The sequence below is a fragment of the Pantherophis guttatus genome, chromosome 8 (assembly GCF_059756535.1).
Source record: "Pantherophis guttatus breed Tessera chromosome 8, ASM5975653v1, whole genome shotgun sequence".
Taxonomy (NCBI): Eukaryota; Metazoa; Chordata; class Lepidosauria; order Squamata; family Colubridae; genus Pantherophis; species Pantherophis guttatus.
This window is the reverse complement of record NC_142070.1, coordinates 55751437-55768370: the sequence shown is the minus strand read 5'-3', so window position 1 is coordinate 55768370 and position 16934 is coordinate 55751437. Positions and strand designations below refer to the sequence as shown.

General features: G+C 42.1%; 1 protein-coding gene and 1 long non-coding RNA gene across 5 annotated transcripts in view; one reads left to right on the top strand and one right to left on the bottom strand.

Annotated features, from left to right (window-relative positions):
* TAPT1 (transmembrane anterior posterior transformation 1) overlaps nt 1-16934 on the bottom strand; it is a 198618-nt gene that overhangs the window by 53645 nt on the left and 128039 nt on the right. For all 4 annotated transcript variants that reach the window (XM_034442793.3, XM_034442792.3, XM_060686729.2 and 1 more), the window contains one exon: nt 1356-1518. In XM_034442793.3, the coding sequence (XP_034298684.2) occupies nt 1356-1518 (163 nt within the window). The remainder of the gene's footprint in view (nt 1-1355; nt 1519-16934) is intronic.
* LOC148112658 (uncharacterized) lies at nt 1104-1558 on the top strand. The gene is made up of 2 exons (XR_015729234.1): nt 1104-1192; nt 1410-1558. It is a non-coding gene; the product is annotated as an uncharacterized LOC148112658 (long non-coding RNA).

Sequence of the window (16934 nt, the reverse complement as noted above, 5' to 3'; positions counted from 1 at the left end):
AAGAACGAGTTTGACCCTGAACTGGGTCATTGTCAGAATCATCTTTTTTTTGGGGGGGGGGATTTTTTTTTTATTTTTAAACAAAACTTAAAACATAAAACAATTATCATCCATTACAATTACAGAAAGTGTATTGATCGGTTACAAATCTTTTGTGCTTAATCCTCTATCCAACATTTTCTTATTTAACAGTTTATTACATTATTATTCTCATTTACCAATTATTTAACAGTAAATTGTCCTCTATAAGGGGACAATTATAAAAGGGGACAATAATAAAACAATTATATGTTTTATTATCTTATCCATTTCATATTTCATATTTCATTTCCATTCTTTCTTGTCTAACCATTGATAAAATAAATTCCATATCAAATAATATTGTTTATCTTCTTGTTCCCTAATTTCAAATGTCAATTTACTCATTTCAGCACACTCCAAAATTTTCTTGATGTCGTCATCCGTGGGTATCTTCTCACCTTTCCAGTTTCTACCAAATACAATTCTAGCCGCTGTTAAAACATTCACAATTAAATATCTCATTTCTCTATTGTATATTTCTGGTAAAATCCCCAATAAAAATATCTCTGGTTTAAAGTCAATATGTTTCTTTGTCATTTTTCCAACCATTTGTGGATTTTAGCCCAATATCTTTTAGCTTCTGCTAAAAGAATCATCTATTTTACAACAGCTATGCATTGATAACCCTCTAAATCCCAAAGGTGCTTTTTCAGGAGGCAACTGGACTTTCTTGTTTGTTTGTTTGGTTTTTTTTTTTTGGTTTTTCCCCACCATTTTGTGGAGAATGGAAGGATTTATACTCCTTGCAGACAGCTGGTCATTTGCATTCTTTTTAGAGAGTCATTGAGACCACTTGGAGGTTTATCTGTGTCCCCAGGGTCACCTGAGTGCAAATAGCTGTGAAGTTACAATGGCATTGAATGAGGAGATTTAAGGCTAATCTTTGAAGTTGTCATCGGTCCAGTAATTGCTGAGTGATTATGATTTGGTGCTTGGCAATTGGTTTGCAATTATGATGGTCATAGCATCCTGCAGTCACATTATTGTTTTCCACAGAGTTAATGGGGAAGCCAGCAGGGTTGTAAGTGGTAATCTCTTGACTGGAGAATGCTGCTACCATGTGCAATTTATCTATTGTTGGCAAATAGGACTGCCAGAAATGCTATCATGAGTAAGTACAGTTATATGAGACCACACTGCTTAGCAATGAAATGCCTGATCCCAATTACCATTGTAAAGTGAGGGCTACCTGTATTCCTAACACAGTGAAAAAGGAATTACAACAAAGCTTTGATATGTTAAGGAAGACTGGGTGGTATTCATTATTTACTTACCTCAAGCATATTATAGATGATGTAGAGTTTAATTACAGACTGTCCTCTTATCAGGTGGTACATCATGGAATAGTCAACATAGTGCATCATGAAGTAGCAAATTACAAGTATTACACCTTTGAAAATATCACACACCTGGGCTGGCTGCAGCAGGCGTCTATCGCTGAAATATAAATAACAAAATAAAGAACACATTTGATACAGATGAAGCCATTGATTACTAAATAAATCAGCTTCCCTACAGAAAGAGCACTTCTAGCACCTGCTTGGGCTTTTTCTTCTTCAACTGGCAGATCCCTTTCTGTTAGTCTAATAGGATGAGATAGCAGTTGGTTTCTGTTTTTGTGGCCTGTTTCTGTTTTAGAGTTTTTTACTTTTATTCATGTCGTTTAGAGATTTGTAGCCTCAATTGTACAAACTACTTGAGCCTTTGAAGCTGAAAGTTAATTAATTAATTCCACATTTAAGGATCCATAGTGTGCCCTGAGAAGTTTCTAAGGCTCTATTAAGTGGCTGGTTTACCTAAGAAATAGACCCAGCATGGAGCTGTCCCGAAAGCCAGGAGAGGCGTGGTTGAGTTTTAACCACAAAGTGAATGCAGAAATGTTCTTCCACCTTATCCTGCCACTGTCTGGCAGTTTGACACAGTTTGGAGCTGAAGGATAGAGCCTTCAGCCAAAACATCATAGCTAGTCGATGAGTCAAACACATTCCAACTGCTTGCTGACTGGAGGAGGAGGAGAGAAGTCGCCAAGCAACCAGCTCCCATCTTGGTTGGACAATGTGACAGTTTGCTTTGGAAACTAAAACCTATATTGGGGAGAAAAGCCCAGGAACTTCAGTACTGGCTTTTCACTAGTTAGTGCCAAGATGGTGTATCTAAATAAATTTGTTCTTTGAGAAAACGGATGTTGCTTACCTGAACATCCCTTCTAGGGGCGCTGCTGGAGAATCCAAAAGCGAGGGTTATTCATCAGTCCAGTAGTCAGCACTGGGTGTATGTGTCTTTAAATTTCTTTAGACACGCCCCCTTGTTCGTCAGAGGCTCAGTTTTTGTTCCAGAAGAAACAGTTCAAGGAGACGTGCGAGTTCCAGGTTCAGCAGCTAGACCGGGCGTGTTGGATTCTCCAGCAGCGCGCCTAGAAGGGACGTTCAGGTAAGCAACGTCCGTTCTCCAGCGCGCTGCTTGGAGAATCCAAAAGTGAGGGACATGCCCAAGCAAGTTTTAAATAGGGATGGGGGTGGGGCGGAAGGCTGTACATGCGTGACCGGAGCAGAACACATAGATTGCAGAACCCACCAACCGAACGAGGCGTCAGCCGAGGCAAATGAATCAACTTTATAGTGATGGATGAAAGTATTCAGCGACGTCCATGTTGCTGCCTTGCAGATGTCAGCGATGGTGGCCTGAGTCGCCCAAGCAGCCATGGTAGATGCACTTCGGGTAGAATGAGGTAAAATCCTGCCGGGAACCAGTTTGTTCTGAAGCACATATTCCTTGGAGATGCAGGCTTTCAGCCATCTCCCGATGGTGGACAAGGAGACCTTCCGTCCCATCGTCGCGGGCAGAAAAGAGATGAACAGTGCTTCCGACTTACGGAAATGCTGAGTCCTCCGAATATACTTGCGCAAAGCCCTGCGGACATCTAAGGTGTGCCATTGGGCCTCTTGCGGATACCTCGGGTCCAGGCAGAAGTCCAGAAGAACCAATTCCTGTTGATGGTGGTAGAGGGAATTGACTTTTGGCAGGAACGACGGGTCCAGCCGAAGAACCACCCGGTCAGGGTAGAATCTGCCAAAGAGCCACTTGTGCTCCACTACCAGGATCTTACACCTGGGTTCCATTATATATTCCAGCAAGGGGCTGGTTTTTCTGTCCCCGGATCGATGCTGCAACATCCGGACATTGATTCTGCAGATTCTCTCGCTCCAGTCCGTCCCGCTCTTGCTACTGTCTCGTCTTCTCAGGAAGATGATTTCATGCATCTCCATTGTCCCGTGGGATGTTGCAGTTTCAAGGAGAAGCCATGTTGCTGAAGGCAGTGGCAAACCATGGCCAGATCCCGTGTGGCGTGGGTCTGTGTGGATGATAAGATGAGCACATCGTCCAAATAACAAAGTACTCTGATTGGCATCTGTTGAAGATGTGCAGCTACAGCTGACAGGATCTTTGTAAAGATCCTGGGGGCGGATGAAAGCCCAAAAGGCATCGCCCTGTACTGAAAATGCCGATGATTGTAAGAAAAGCGGAGGAACCGATGTTGAGAAGGCCGGATCGGAATGTGGAGATAGGTCTCCTTGAGGTCCACTGATGCATCCCAAGATAGATTTCAGGGATTGCATTTTGAACTGATGGTATAGGATGTATTTGTTCAGTTCTTTGAGATCCAGGATCCCCCGGCAGGCTCCGGAATGTTTTGGAACCAGGAAAAAGATTGAATAGAAACCGGTCCCACGGGGTTCTGTGGGAACCGGCTCTATGGCACAAATGTCGATGAGATGTTGTATCTCTGCCTCAATCAGTCGACGCTTGGTTGGGTTGGACGACACAGGGCACTGTATGAACCTGTTGTGGGGGCAGGATCGAAGCTCCAAGGTCAATCCCAGCTGGATCGTCTGGAGTACCCATGCATTTGACGTCGTCAATTCCCATTGGGCTGTGAAGTGCTGAAGGCGGCCGCCAATGGGAAGGTGATGGAGGGCGTCATTTGCCTCTTCGAAAGGCACGGGTCCCTGTACCTCTGAAGGGGCGTTTGGGTGGGGCCGAGCGCCTGCCACGATCTCGGAAGGAAGATCTGTCATAGGAACAATCAAATCCTTGGGAGTATTGTCTTGTGGCGAAGGACCCACTGGGTCCGGGTTCAGCTCGAAAGGGCTGCCTCTGGCTATATGAGGGGATTTTGCGCTCAGTCCGCCGGTAAGACGAGGGCATGACTTTGCACTTGTCCTTATCTTCCACGAGAATCGGGTCCAACGCTTCCCCGAAGAGATGTGTCCCTTTATATGGGGCTGATGCAAGCCTCGACTTTGACTTCATGTCTGCTCTCCAGTGCCTCAGCCACAGCAGACGTCGGGATGGGCACGAGACGCGAACTTGGTGGCATTGAGTGAAGCATCAGCAGAATACTCAGTGGCCGCTACAATCTTATTAATGTCTTGGTGGAACCTCGTGTCCTCCGGTGGCAAATGCTCCTGAAGTTGGCGCAACCAAATGAGGGTCGCCCTGTTGAAAAACGACGCCGAGGTCGCTGCCCTGACCACCCAGGCTGCCGCGTTGTGTGTCTTGCGGGCTGTGAGTTCCGCCTTCCGGTCCTCTGTCTGAAGGCTGTTGGCGATGTCATGAGACAGATGCGAGGATGATGAAGTCAAGTTCGCGACAGGAGTATCCACCACTGCTATGGCCAAGACGTCCTGTAGAGACGGGGCCGAACAGTATAACTTATGGCCAAGACTGGTAGGTGCCGGCAAAGAGGACGGCAGGCTCCAGGATCGCTGCACAACTTCTGTGAAAAGTTGAGGACACGGAATGTATGTCTGTTCAGTTTTAGGAATGTTAAACAGAGTATCGTGCGGCTGAGACGCTGTTGGTGGATTGGAGAGGCCCTCCGAGGTAGCCATATGAGTAGAAGACTTTGCCTTGTGTAGCAAGGACTTAAATAGAGACAGTCGAAAGAGACCAGTGAAGGCCGGTCTGTCAGGAAGGAGATTGTCATCGTCAGAAAACTCCATGTCCCTTTGGGCCTCCTCACCTCCAGTGAGGAGTCCTCAGCTTGTGCAGAGTCCAACTGAGACGAATAGCGGTCTGCTGGGTCATCGTAGTGAGAGACCTGAGGAGCCGGAGGAGGTGGCGGAGGAGGGACAGCCACAGAAACCGGCCTGTACAATATAGATTGATGTGCACTAGCTGCCAAAATCTTGGATATAGTTTGAGAAATGAGATTCTCGATGTCACAAGCTAGCATGACAGGTGAAGTTCCCCCCGGGCGGAGCCCCACGGCCGTGGGGGTGTAAGTAGCCTCCGGCGGAGGGTGCTGAGTAGGTGGCCAAGTATGAGACAAATCCACCAGAACTGCAATGTCATGCGAGAGGGCAGTGGGAGGATTTACCACTGCAGGTATCGGAGAAGAGTTGATCACTGGAGTGTGACCCTGGTATACAGAAGGCATGATCCCTGAATGAGGAGCAGAATGCACTACAGGGCCGGCAGTTGGCACGATTGCAGGCAAGGCAGTTGACTGAGCCTGTCGCTGAGCCCGATCAAATTGTTGCTCGAGCGCCTTATGACGTCTGTCGGCATCCTTGTTGGCAGCCGAAGAAGATGTGTGACTCCTTGTTGAAACAGTCGGGACAGTGGTATTTCTGGGCTTATCCCGCTTTTTTGTCTTTTCCTTTGCTGGAGCCTCAGAAGGCCCAGGACTGTGCTCCAAGTCGGAGGAGAGCTCGCAGTCAGACATGTTGATAAATGCTGAAGACATGAGGAGAATAAAGATAAGTAGGTGTTTGACACAATGAGAAAATAGACATGCCTCATTAAGGGAAGTTTTCCTTTTTTAAATATATATATATATATATGGTATAAATTATTCTCATTTACAGAAGGCTGTTTGGTGACAGCAACTCCCCCCCTCCCACTTCTGTTTTCTTAGCACAGGCTGTCTCAAACCTGTGCCAGGTAAAGATATACCAGCCAGGCATGCATCAAGCAAGGGGTCTGCATTGAGAATAGTGGCATGGGATAAAAATCCCCAAAAGACTGTATCCTGCAAACAGTCTTCCCTACAGCAGAGGGCACCAGAGCGGTTTCCTGATTATTGTTGCCATAAAACTGGCCCTTAACAGATAACTGAATATTTCCCCCAGCCACGGCTTTCGTGCTGGCAAGGTAAACGTATCAGCCCCAGCTCGCCATTGTAGAGTTGTAAGGGGCACAGAAAGGGCGCAGAGAAGCTCCCTGCGCGGCTGTGGCACTGTTGCCGGGCAGAACTACCATCAGAAAGCAGTCTGCGCCTGCGCAGCTCTTTCCCGGGCAAAAATTGAGCTGTAGGCTTACCGCGCATGCACAAGCCTATTGCCGGGCAGAAAATGGCCAGAAGGACCATAATGTGCTCCGCCATAATGGCAGCCTCGTTACACAAGCGCTTGCACGAATTCACCGGAATCGGCTGCAGCGACGATCTGATCCTTCCCCACAGAATAATAGGCGTGCAGCTACTCAAAAATAGCCCTTGCACCGGAAAATAAGCGATCAGGAAGAGTGTGCCGCTGAGAGCAGGGCAGGGACTCTAAAGCGGCAAATTATGCTCTAAAAGGACACCAGTTTGCCGCTGAGAGCAGGGCAGGGACTCATTAGCCGCCCCAACAGACACGATTGGCAAATTAATTAAGAAGAAGGTACCCTGGCAAGGCAGAGCTTCTCATTAATAGGTAAATAGATATGGCCAGACAGGGTAGAGGCCAGAAGACTTACCCAGCCATTGACAATGAGGAGCAGAAATAAGGAAAAAAATTCCTTGTTAATCTAAACCAAGTCGAAAATGTCCAAATCGAAATCCAAATCAAGGTCAAGTCCAATCCAAGGTCAGAATAGAAGAATCCAAAAGTGAAGAATTTATTCAAAAGTCCAGACACCAGAGATGAGCAAAAAACAAGTCTGATTAGCTGACTGAGTGAATAAAAACTGAGCCTCTGACGAACAAGGAGACGTGTCTAAAGAAATTTAAAGACACATACACTCAGTGCTGACTACTGGACTGATGAATAACCCTCGCTTTTGGATTCTCCAAGCAGCACACTGGAGAACAAGAATGCCTCAGAGTTCAATTTGTGATGGATGCATTACTTGGAACCTGGCATTAAGCCAGTACACCTAAAAACTTTGCTCCAACAGGAGCTACATTCCAGGGTTCTGAGCCCCAGCTGCTCCCTGGGCACCCCAGGGAGTCGGAAGACTCATGGAAGACGGAGGATTGAAAAAGAGAGAGAGAGAATCAGGCAGAGATGGGGGGCTGCCTGAGCAAGCGGCCGGCTCCCAAGAGCACCTGGCAGCCGGCTGAAGTGGTGGCAGAGAACGCTTGGCCAAAAACCAAGCTACCGGCACCCAGCGTCCAGGCACCGACCAAGAGCAGCCCAGACCAGGAGGAATACGACACTCGGCCCCATGGCTCATCCCAGAGTTCGGCACGGCCCCAGCTGGAGGCGTTGCCAAAGGAACTGACGGCCATTGCCAGCAAGAGAGAGTGGGACCTATCACCTCCGGGTGAGTCGAGGCCATATGACTTCCCCGCAGCAACTCATAATCAGGACCGGAGGACCTGCCCAAAGGGCTTCATCGGGGTGAGCCATGACAGCCAACGGCCCCAGCTAAGCCCAGCGAGGTGCTGAAGAGACCACTCTCCCAATCGCCCACTGCCCCAACCACATTTGGACGGTCATTTGGACCGTAGACTTGTTTTCCAAACAGGGCCATTTTGTAGCTTGCCCAGGACTCCTGTCAGCGTGGAAGTTGGCTAACATCAAGCATATTTATAGGTTGCATTGAGTCCCCCGCAGAATCATTTCTGATCAGGGGGTCCAATGCACCGCTAAGTTCATGAGGGCCATTGGGTCCTCACAAGGGCTTAGTTCAGCATTTCATCTGAGCACTAATGGGACCACAGAATGGACCAACACCATGATGGAGCAATATTTTATGTCAACTATCAGGAATCAGACTCGGCAGAGTTGCTGCCATTTGCTAAAGTGGCTGTGCACAGAAGCACTGGCCTGACCCCCTTCCAAGTGACCAGTGGAGTAGAATTTGTCCCCGTAACAAAGCTCCCTAGGGAACCATCTTCCTCCATGTCACTAACTGAGTGGATGGAATCGTTGAAGAAATCATGGGAAAATACGAAACAGGCCCTAAGTGAGGCAGCGAAGGCATATAAAAAACAGACTGACAAGCACCCGTCTCCCCAAACGGAGTTTAAAGTGAGGGATAGGGTTTACTTGTCCACAAAGTATCTGAGATTAAAACTAGCCTCAAAGAAGCTTGGTCCCAAGTTCCTAGGACCATTCCCCATAGTGAAAGTGATAAACCCGGTCAAGGTACGACTTCAACTTCCCCGGTTGCTGGAGAAGGTACATCTGGTATTCCACTGCAACCTGTTGTTGTGGTCAGCCAGCAACCTGCGGAGCTGGCAGCAGAGTCTGACAGTGAGGAGGCTGGGGAGGAATATGGGCCAGTCCTGGAGTCTGGGGAAGACTCAGACGAGGGCTCTGCATTGGAGGCAGAGAAAGGGCCATATGGGAAGTATATGCTGCCTCCGAAGCCTCCAGAGTCGGACCTCAGCGAGGCAGAGGAACAGGAGGAGCCTGTTCCCAGTGCACACATGCGCAGAGCTGCCAGAAGGCAAGAACAGTTAAAACAAAAGGGACAACTCAGGAGTAGGGCTTGGAGATGATTGGCCCCTCCCATAAGACTTAAAAGAGGAGCAAAGGCACATGGGCCTTTGCAGGAAGCAATGTTGTTAATTCTGTGCGGTTTAAAGTCTGAAGCTGTTTGATTCTGGACTCCGTGTGGCTTTGCCAATTAGGTCTTTGGCAACGTATCAAGGGAGATAAAGGTGGGCCTTATCCCGAAGGACTCTTTACAACTATTTGGGACTCATCTGTGAATGAACAGAATTCACAGCTGTTAAAATAAAACAGGTTTTTGGGACTACCTGTGTGTTTTACTGACTCAGGAAACCTAGGTCAGAACACCTGTTGAAACCAGCATTGAGTTCACAAGTCCGACCAGTAGGTCGAGCACCCCCTAAGCCCATGGTGATCGAGGGTTAACCTCAGTACGAGATAAAGAGACTCTTAGACTCAAGAGTGCAAAGGGGAAAATTGGAATACTTGGTGTATTGGAAGAGGTACCCACTTTCTGTCAGAATATGTTCATAGACTGGAATAGGGCAAAGCAACAGGGTCAGCCAATGAGGGCTGTTTGGTAACTGAAACATAGTATTTGTTGTATGGGACCGTAAGAGACAGTTTGGAGCCTGGGTGTGGCTTTACTGTTGTGTATATAAACTTGAGGGCACTAGCTTCTCTCTCCTTCACTTTGCGCTTCCATTTTGTGCTGTGTTTGTACTTGCTATTTCTCTTCTCTACAACGTGGAAAAACCTACAAGAGTATTGTATGCCTCATGTGTTATATTATATATAAAGAGAAATTAATGAATCCTGCTTAATAGTCTACTTATGTGTGCCGCAACAAACTCTTGACACTTTCTGAGGCCACCTGGGTGAAGAGCTGGAAAGTAAGCGCAGATAGATTGGTAAAGCAGTTTCATGACAAGTACCCTCAAAAATCCAACAGGCCTCCTGGGGGAGGGAGAGGGAGCTAGTGGCACTGACTAACCCGACTCTTGCAGGGGTGTTCCTTCTGTTGAGGGGGGGCAGCCTGTCAAGCCTGAATTTGATTGGGGTGTGGGATTGTTGGTATCCTTGGGTATTCTGACATGAATTCAGTTTGACACAGTTTGGAGCTGAAGGAGGATAGAGCCTTCAGCGAAAACATCATAGCTAGCTGATGAGTCAAACACATTCCAACAGCTGGCTGACTGGAGGAGGAGAGAAGTCGCCAAGCAACCAGCTCCCATCTTGGTTGGACAATGTGACAGTTTGTTTTGGAAACTTGAGAAACTGAAATTTATACTGGGGTGAAAAGTCCGAGAACTTAAGTACTGGCTTTTCACCAGTTAGTGCTAAGATGGTGTATCTAAATAAATTTATTCTTTGAGAAAACGGAATGCCTCGGAGTTCAATTTGTGATGAATGCGTTACTAGGAACTGACAGCCACATTGCCTCCTGTGATCTTCAGTTTTAGATTTTATTTCAACTATGCAAAATTCATGTTAGAGATTGGAAAATGGAAAGCAGGCAGGCAAACGCTTGGCATACTTTTCATTATTTTTTTTTAAATGACCCTAAATCTAGGCTCCAAAAGCATGCTTTTCACAACATACTACTCCATAATTAAGGACAGAGGCAATTTACCCCTCGTTTGGTGTAGTGGTTAAGGCACCAGGCTAGAAACTGGAAGATAATGAGTTCTAGTCTTCCCTTGGGACAGGCCATGAAGCCAGCTGAGTGACCTTGGGCCAGTAATTTCTTCTCAGTCCTTCTCAGGTTATTTGCCTCCTTCTGAAAACCTTCTGAAGAACCTTGACAAGAAAACTGCAGGGACATTTCCAGGCAGTCTCCAAGAATCAGACACAATCGAACAGAAGAAAAAAAAACTCCAAATAAATTTTGTCTTCTTTAGCAAAATTTTAAAATATCTAAATTAAATCAAATCTGATAAATACAAAAATGCATTCTAATTTTTAACTATCACAAAGTAGATTCCTATAAAAATATTTATAAAAAACCAGGAAATACAGCTACTCTGAAAGTCACATGAATATTTTTCCAAACTTACTTCATATCATCCTCAACAGCCAAAGCTATCCTAAATAAATTCTATACATAAACAGTGTCAGTTCCAGCTGCTGGTTAAGACTATATTGAAGTGCAAGACTGACCACAAACAAAGTCAGTATGAGCACAGACATAAGTATATACAAATGGAAATACTTACAATTCAGCAAGAAAACTGTCAAGATCATGGAACAAGGATAGATGTCATGCAGCATCCAAGATCCTGGATGTTTCTATCTATGCCCAGCAACTCCTCCTGCTGTGAAGCTGCTACAAACCACGGTTTTTAAAATTCAGATTTTATACTAAATTATGGTTTGAAGCAACACCTTAATTTTGCTAAATGATTTAGATCATTCTATTAAAGAGGCTTCACTGCCAATCTCTTATGTTTCAAAAACATAGTAGAAAATAACTAGCAATAGTCCTTAAGTTAGTTATCACAATTGGGACCAGCAATTCAGTTGTTGTTGATAGCTAAATAAGACCTATCACTATGCTTACGGACTTAACTTCAGCTTGCCTTTGCTTTCAGACCTGAAGGTCATAAATGAGAAGACTGGTCATAGTTATTTTTTTATTACTTTAGTAACTGTGAACCATAATAATAGAGTCATTGTTATTACAAGGAAAATCAAGTGCTATGACAATCAAATAATTCAATTTCAGCAGAATTTGCAGTTTAGACCAAATCAGCATCAATTCTACAAATCCATCGATAATGAGAAAGGACCAATCACAAATAATGGAAAGCTTCATAAAGCTTTAGAGGGAATGCTGGAAGCTGATGCCTCTGCGAGATGACAGGAATTTCTGGGGCTCCAGAATTCCTGCCGATAACTCCGCTGCTGGATGGTCCATCTCAGACCCCACAGTCTAGTTTTGACTGTGGTAGTGGAGAGCACATCCTGTGGATCCCAGGGACATCGCAAAGTCCCTGGTTGATCCAGGAAAGCTCTTTTTCTGGCGGCGGAGCAGCAGCCATAGGCTGCCGAGGCTGGGGCAGTTTCAGGAAGAGAGGAATGAAAGACAGTAAATCGGATCGGTGAGAGAATCTTTACTTCTTTAAATGATACAAAGAACACTCTAAAGGAAAAAGATTTTGAAGCTGGAGATAGAGAGTAAGAGAGAAGCAGCGAAATGACCTGGGAAAAGTTTTTCTTCTAATACCCAATTATCTAATTCGAAAGACTTAAGTGTTTCACTTTCACTATAGCCCGGGACTGGATTGAAGTGAGAAGATTAGCATTGCTAATTTTTTAAACTCTGCCTTTTTAAAAGAAAAAAAATTAAAGAGATTGGTTTGACTGCTTAGATGGACACTTTTTTCTTTTTTATTTGCTTGGCCTTTTCTTTTTAAAACTTGTTTTTTTTCCTGGACGTTGCTTTGGCTGGATATTCAACAAAATGAGCAGAAAAGTAGCAACAGTGGGAGTTGCTGCCTCCACGCCTTTCTCATCACCATCCGAAGGACAAAGATCTATACAAGCAATGTTGCAGCAAGAGAAGGAGAAAGACCCATCACTACAAATGATTTTTCAAACAGTTTTAAGAATGGAACAACAACTACTTAAGACAGATGAGAAAGTTCATAAAATGGATGAAAAAGTGATCAGTATTCAGCAAACAATGTTAAAATATGAAGAAAGAATGTCAAAACTAGAGAAGAGAGATGATCAAAACGTGGAAAAAATAAAAGAAATAGAGAATAGATTGGGAGAGGTTGAACAAGAAACAAGTGGTTTTATTGGATGGGAGATGGACAAAGGGGAATTTTATTTGAGATTCCAAAATGTGGAGGAAGAAAAAGGAGAAAATTTGGCGGATATTATGATTAATTTGCTGGCTGAGGAGCTAGAAATCACTAAAGAGAAAATGATGGATGGGGTGGACAAAATTTATCGAGTTTATACCAGATATGCTATGCGCAACAAACTGCCAAGAGAAGTACACATAAGATTTACCAAGAAATTGATTAAAACACAAATACTTCAGGCAGCTAGAGAAAAAACCCTGAAGTACAAGGAGAAAGAAGTGGCTGTCTTGAAACAAATACCAAGAAAGATTAGAGAGCTGAGAAGAGAATGCCAATTCTTGACAAAAATCTTGATTCAAAAAGGAGTTAACTATAGATGACTGGTCCCAGAAGGATTAACTTTCACATGGCAGCTCCAAGGATGTAGGTTGAATACAACTGAGAAAGCAAGAGCTTTTTACGATGAACTTCTTAAAGAAAAAGAAGTAGTAATCCAAGTTGAAACACAAGCTGCAGTAGTTCCAATTACATTCACAGAAGAAGAACTGGCAATGCTTGAATCAACAGAAGGAGCTGTCGGTGGGGTTGTGGAACGTAAGGAACAACGTGAAGTAAGATCATCTAGAGCAACAAAACCTACATATGAAGTATGAACATGGAAGAAAGGAAATTAATTTCAATAAATGTAAATGGACTAAATTAGAGAAACTAAAATTTGACATAATTTGTTTACAAGAAGTGCATATTAAAAAACAGCATGAACAACTATTGATACAACCAAAACTTGGAAGAACTTTTCTATTACTATCACAAAGTAAAAAGAGAGGAGTTGCCTTATATATCAAAAATGTAATATTGGTGGAGCAAAAATATGCAGACGAAGAAGGTAGAATTCTGATAGTGGAATTAATAGATAATAATATGAAAATTCTTCTAGTAGCAATATATGCTCCAAATGACAATCAAAGAGACTTTTATAGAAAATTACGTAACAAAATAATTGAAATGGAATATGATAATATATGTATGATAGTCCAGACTAGATATGATATGGACAACAATGGATTTGATGTTGAATATAGAACATGTGGAAATAAAACCTAATTTATGGGCAGATCATAATCTGGTGACATTTATATGGAAAGGGCGTAAAAGAAGATCTAGATGGACTTTAAATACCACAATATTAAAAGAGAAAGATTTTGTACAGAAAATGGAAAGAGAGTTGGACTTCTTTAAAGAAAACAAGAAGGAAACATCGGCACAAAATCATTGGGATACAATGAAGGCCTATGCCAGAGGATTAATCATAGACTATACAAGGAAATGTTAAGAAAAGACAGAACTTTAAAATATTGATTGACGATTATAAAAGACTTGAAAAGGAACTCCAGAAAGGTCCATATAAGAAAGATATCAAAATTAAAATGGACACAATAAAACATAAAATGGACCTATTGGAGAAAGAAGATTTACCCCCAAAAATAAGAAGTGCAAAACAGAATTACTTTGAAAATGCGAATAAACCAGGAAGATGGCTAGCATATAAATTGAAAAAAGAAAGAGAATCAAGAAAAATAATTTAACTAGTTGATGATCAAGGGCAAAGTAAATTTGGAAATAAAGAGATGGGGAAAATAATACAAGAATATTATAGGCAACTTCACAAAAGAGAGATGATAGAGGAGGAAAAAGTGGCAAGATATCTACAAGATGCAAAATTACCTCGGATTCCCAAAGATACTGAAGAGATGTTGGAGGGGAATATAACAATGATGGAATTAACAGAAGCAATTAAGAAACAAAAGAATGGAAAGGCACCAGAACCAGATGGCTTACCTGTTGAATATTACAGGACATTACAAGAATCTTTAAGTCTCCCATTACTGGATGTCATGAATGAAGTGATGATAAAGAAGAAAATACCCAAATCATGGACTGAGGCGTACATTACATTGATTCATAAGGAAGATACAGACCCACAACAAATCAAAAATTATAGGCCTATTTCCCTGCTAAATTCAGATTACAAAATTTTTGCTACAATACTGGCAGAAAGACTTAAGAGATACCTGAATAATTTTATACATACAGATCAGAATGGATTTCTCCCAAAAAGACAAATTAGAGATAATAAAAGAATAATTCTGGATACTTTAGAATACTACGAAGCACATCCGGAAAAGCAGATGGTGTTGATATTTTTAGATACACAAAAAGCTTTTGACAATGTTAACTGGCAATTTATGATACTTCAAATGGAAGAGATGGGCTTTGGTAGGAAATTTATCCAGGCAATTGAAGCTATATATTTTAAACAGATGGCAAAAGTAATGATAAATGGTGAATTGACTGACTCTATTGAAATAGAAAAAGGTACTAGACAAGGATATCCGTTGTCCCCATTGTTGTTTATATTGACTTTAGAAGTTTTAAATAGAAATATCAGAGAAGAAAAAGAGATAAAAGGTATGAAAATATGAAAAGAAGAATATAAATTACAAGCCTTTGCAGATGACCTGGTCTTTATTATTGAGGAACCATTAATAACAATAAATAAATTGATAGAATCTATTGGAGAGTTTGGGAAAGTAGCTGGCTTGAAAATTAATAAAGATAAAACTAAGATAATGACTAAAAATACATTGAAAAAGCAAAAAGAGGAATTGATGGAGATTTCAAAGATGCAGGTTACAAATAAGGTAAAATATTTGGGCATCTATTTGACAGCAAGGTGTAGCACACTTAAAGAAAATAATTATAATAAGCTTAAAGAACAAATAGGGCAAGATTTGATGAAATGGGGAAATTTGCAGCTATTTTTGATTGGTAGGATCTCAATGATTAAGATGAACATTTTGCCTAGAATTTTGTATCTATTTCAGACAATCCCGATCAAGTTGTGTAAGGAATTCTTTATAGATTTGAATAAAATGATATTGAAATATATTTGGCAGGGAAAGAAGACGAGAATAAAATTAAAGTTGTTACAAGATGCTAAAATGAGGGGTGGCTTTGGCCTGCCTAACTTTGAACTATACTATCAAGCAACAAGTTTAATGTGGATTAAAGAATAGATAACTTTGAGAAATACTAGATTATTGAACTTGGAGGGACATGATTTGTTGATGGAATGGCATGTCTTTCTATGGTATAAAGGAACTAAAATACAGGGGTACTTTAGAAGACATCAGATACAGGAAGCTTTCTGGTTGAATTGGGAGAAGGCTAAAAAAAATCACTATCTGAAGATTCCAGTCTGGGTATCTACAATTGAAGCTTTTTCATATCCAGTAATATTTAAAAGGGAACAAATTATTAGATATAGTGAATTATTGGATGAAAAGGGGGAACTTAAATTAAAGCAGGAATTAGAAGATCAGGGATGTAAGATGGACTGGTTTTCATATATGCAAATAGTTTCTAGATATCGAGAAGATCTCAAACAAGAAGGTTTTTATAATGTTTTGACTAATTTAGATAAGATTTTAATGGGTTCAGATGACCATGTAATTAAAAAGTTATACGGATATTTGCTAGAAGTAAAATTGGAAGAAGAACAAGTTAAAGAATCAATGATAGCGTGGGGGAAAAAATTTGGTTACGGTATTTTTTTTTTTTTAATTTGATTTATATGCCGCCCTTCTCCGAAGACTCAGGGCGGCTTACAATGTGCTCAGCAATAGCCTTCATCCTTTTGTATATTTATACAAAGTCAGCTTATTGTCCCCACAAACTGGGTCCTCATTTCACCTACCTTAGAAAGGATGGAAGGCTGAGTCAACCTTGAGCCTTGGCGAGATTCGAACCCTGCAGTAATTGCAGGCAGCTGGTCTTAATAACCAGCTTAATAACAGGGTGCCTTAAACCCCTGTACTACCAAGGCTCTTGGTAGTACTTCTCTATTGATTTAGAGAAATGGCAAAAATGGTGGTTGCATAATTATAAAATGAAAATGTCTACAGCATATAAGGAGAATTTGTATAAGATGTTTTACAGGTGGCATCTACCCCCGGCGAGGATAGCCAGAATGTTTAAGAATAAATTGAAGAAGTGTTGGAAATGTCATCAGACCCCAGGATCATATTACCATATGTGGTGGACATGCGTAGAAGCAAGGAGATATTAGATACACACATTTTTGGAAAAAATGACAAAGAGACATATTGATTTTAAATCAGAGACATTTTTATTAGGGATCTTACCAGAGACATTTAATAAAGAACTGCAATATTTAATTGTGAATGTTTTAACAGCAGCTAGAATTGTATTTGCCAAAAATTGGAAAGGAGAGAAGATACCTATTGATGAAGAAATTATTAAGAAAATGTTGGATTGTGCTGAAATGAGTAAATTGACATTTGAAATAAGAGAA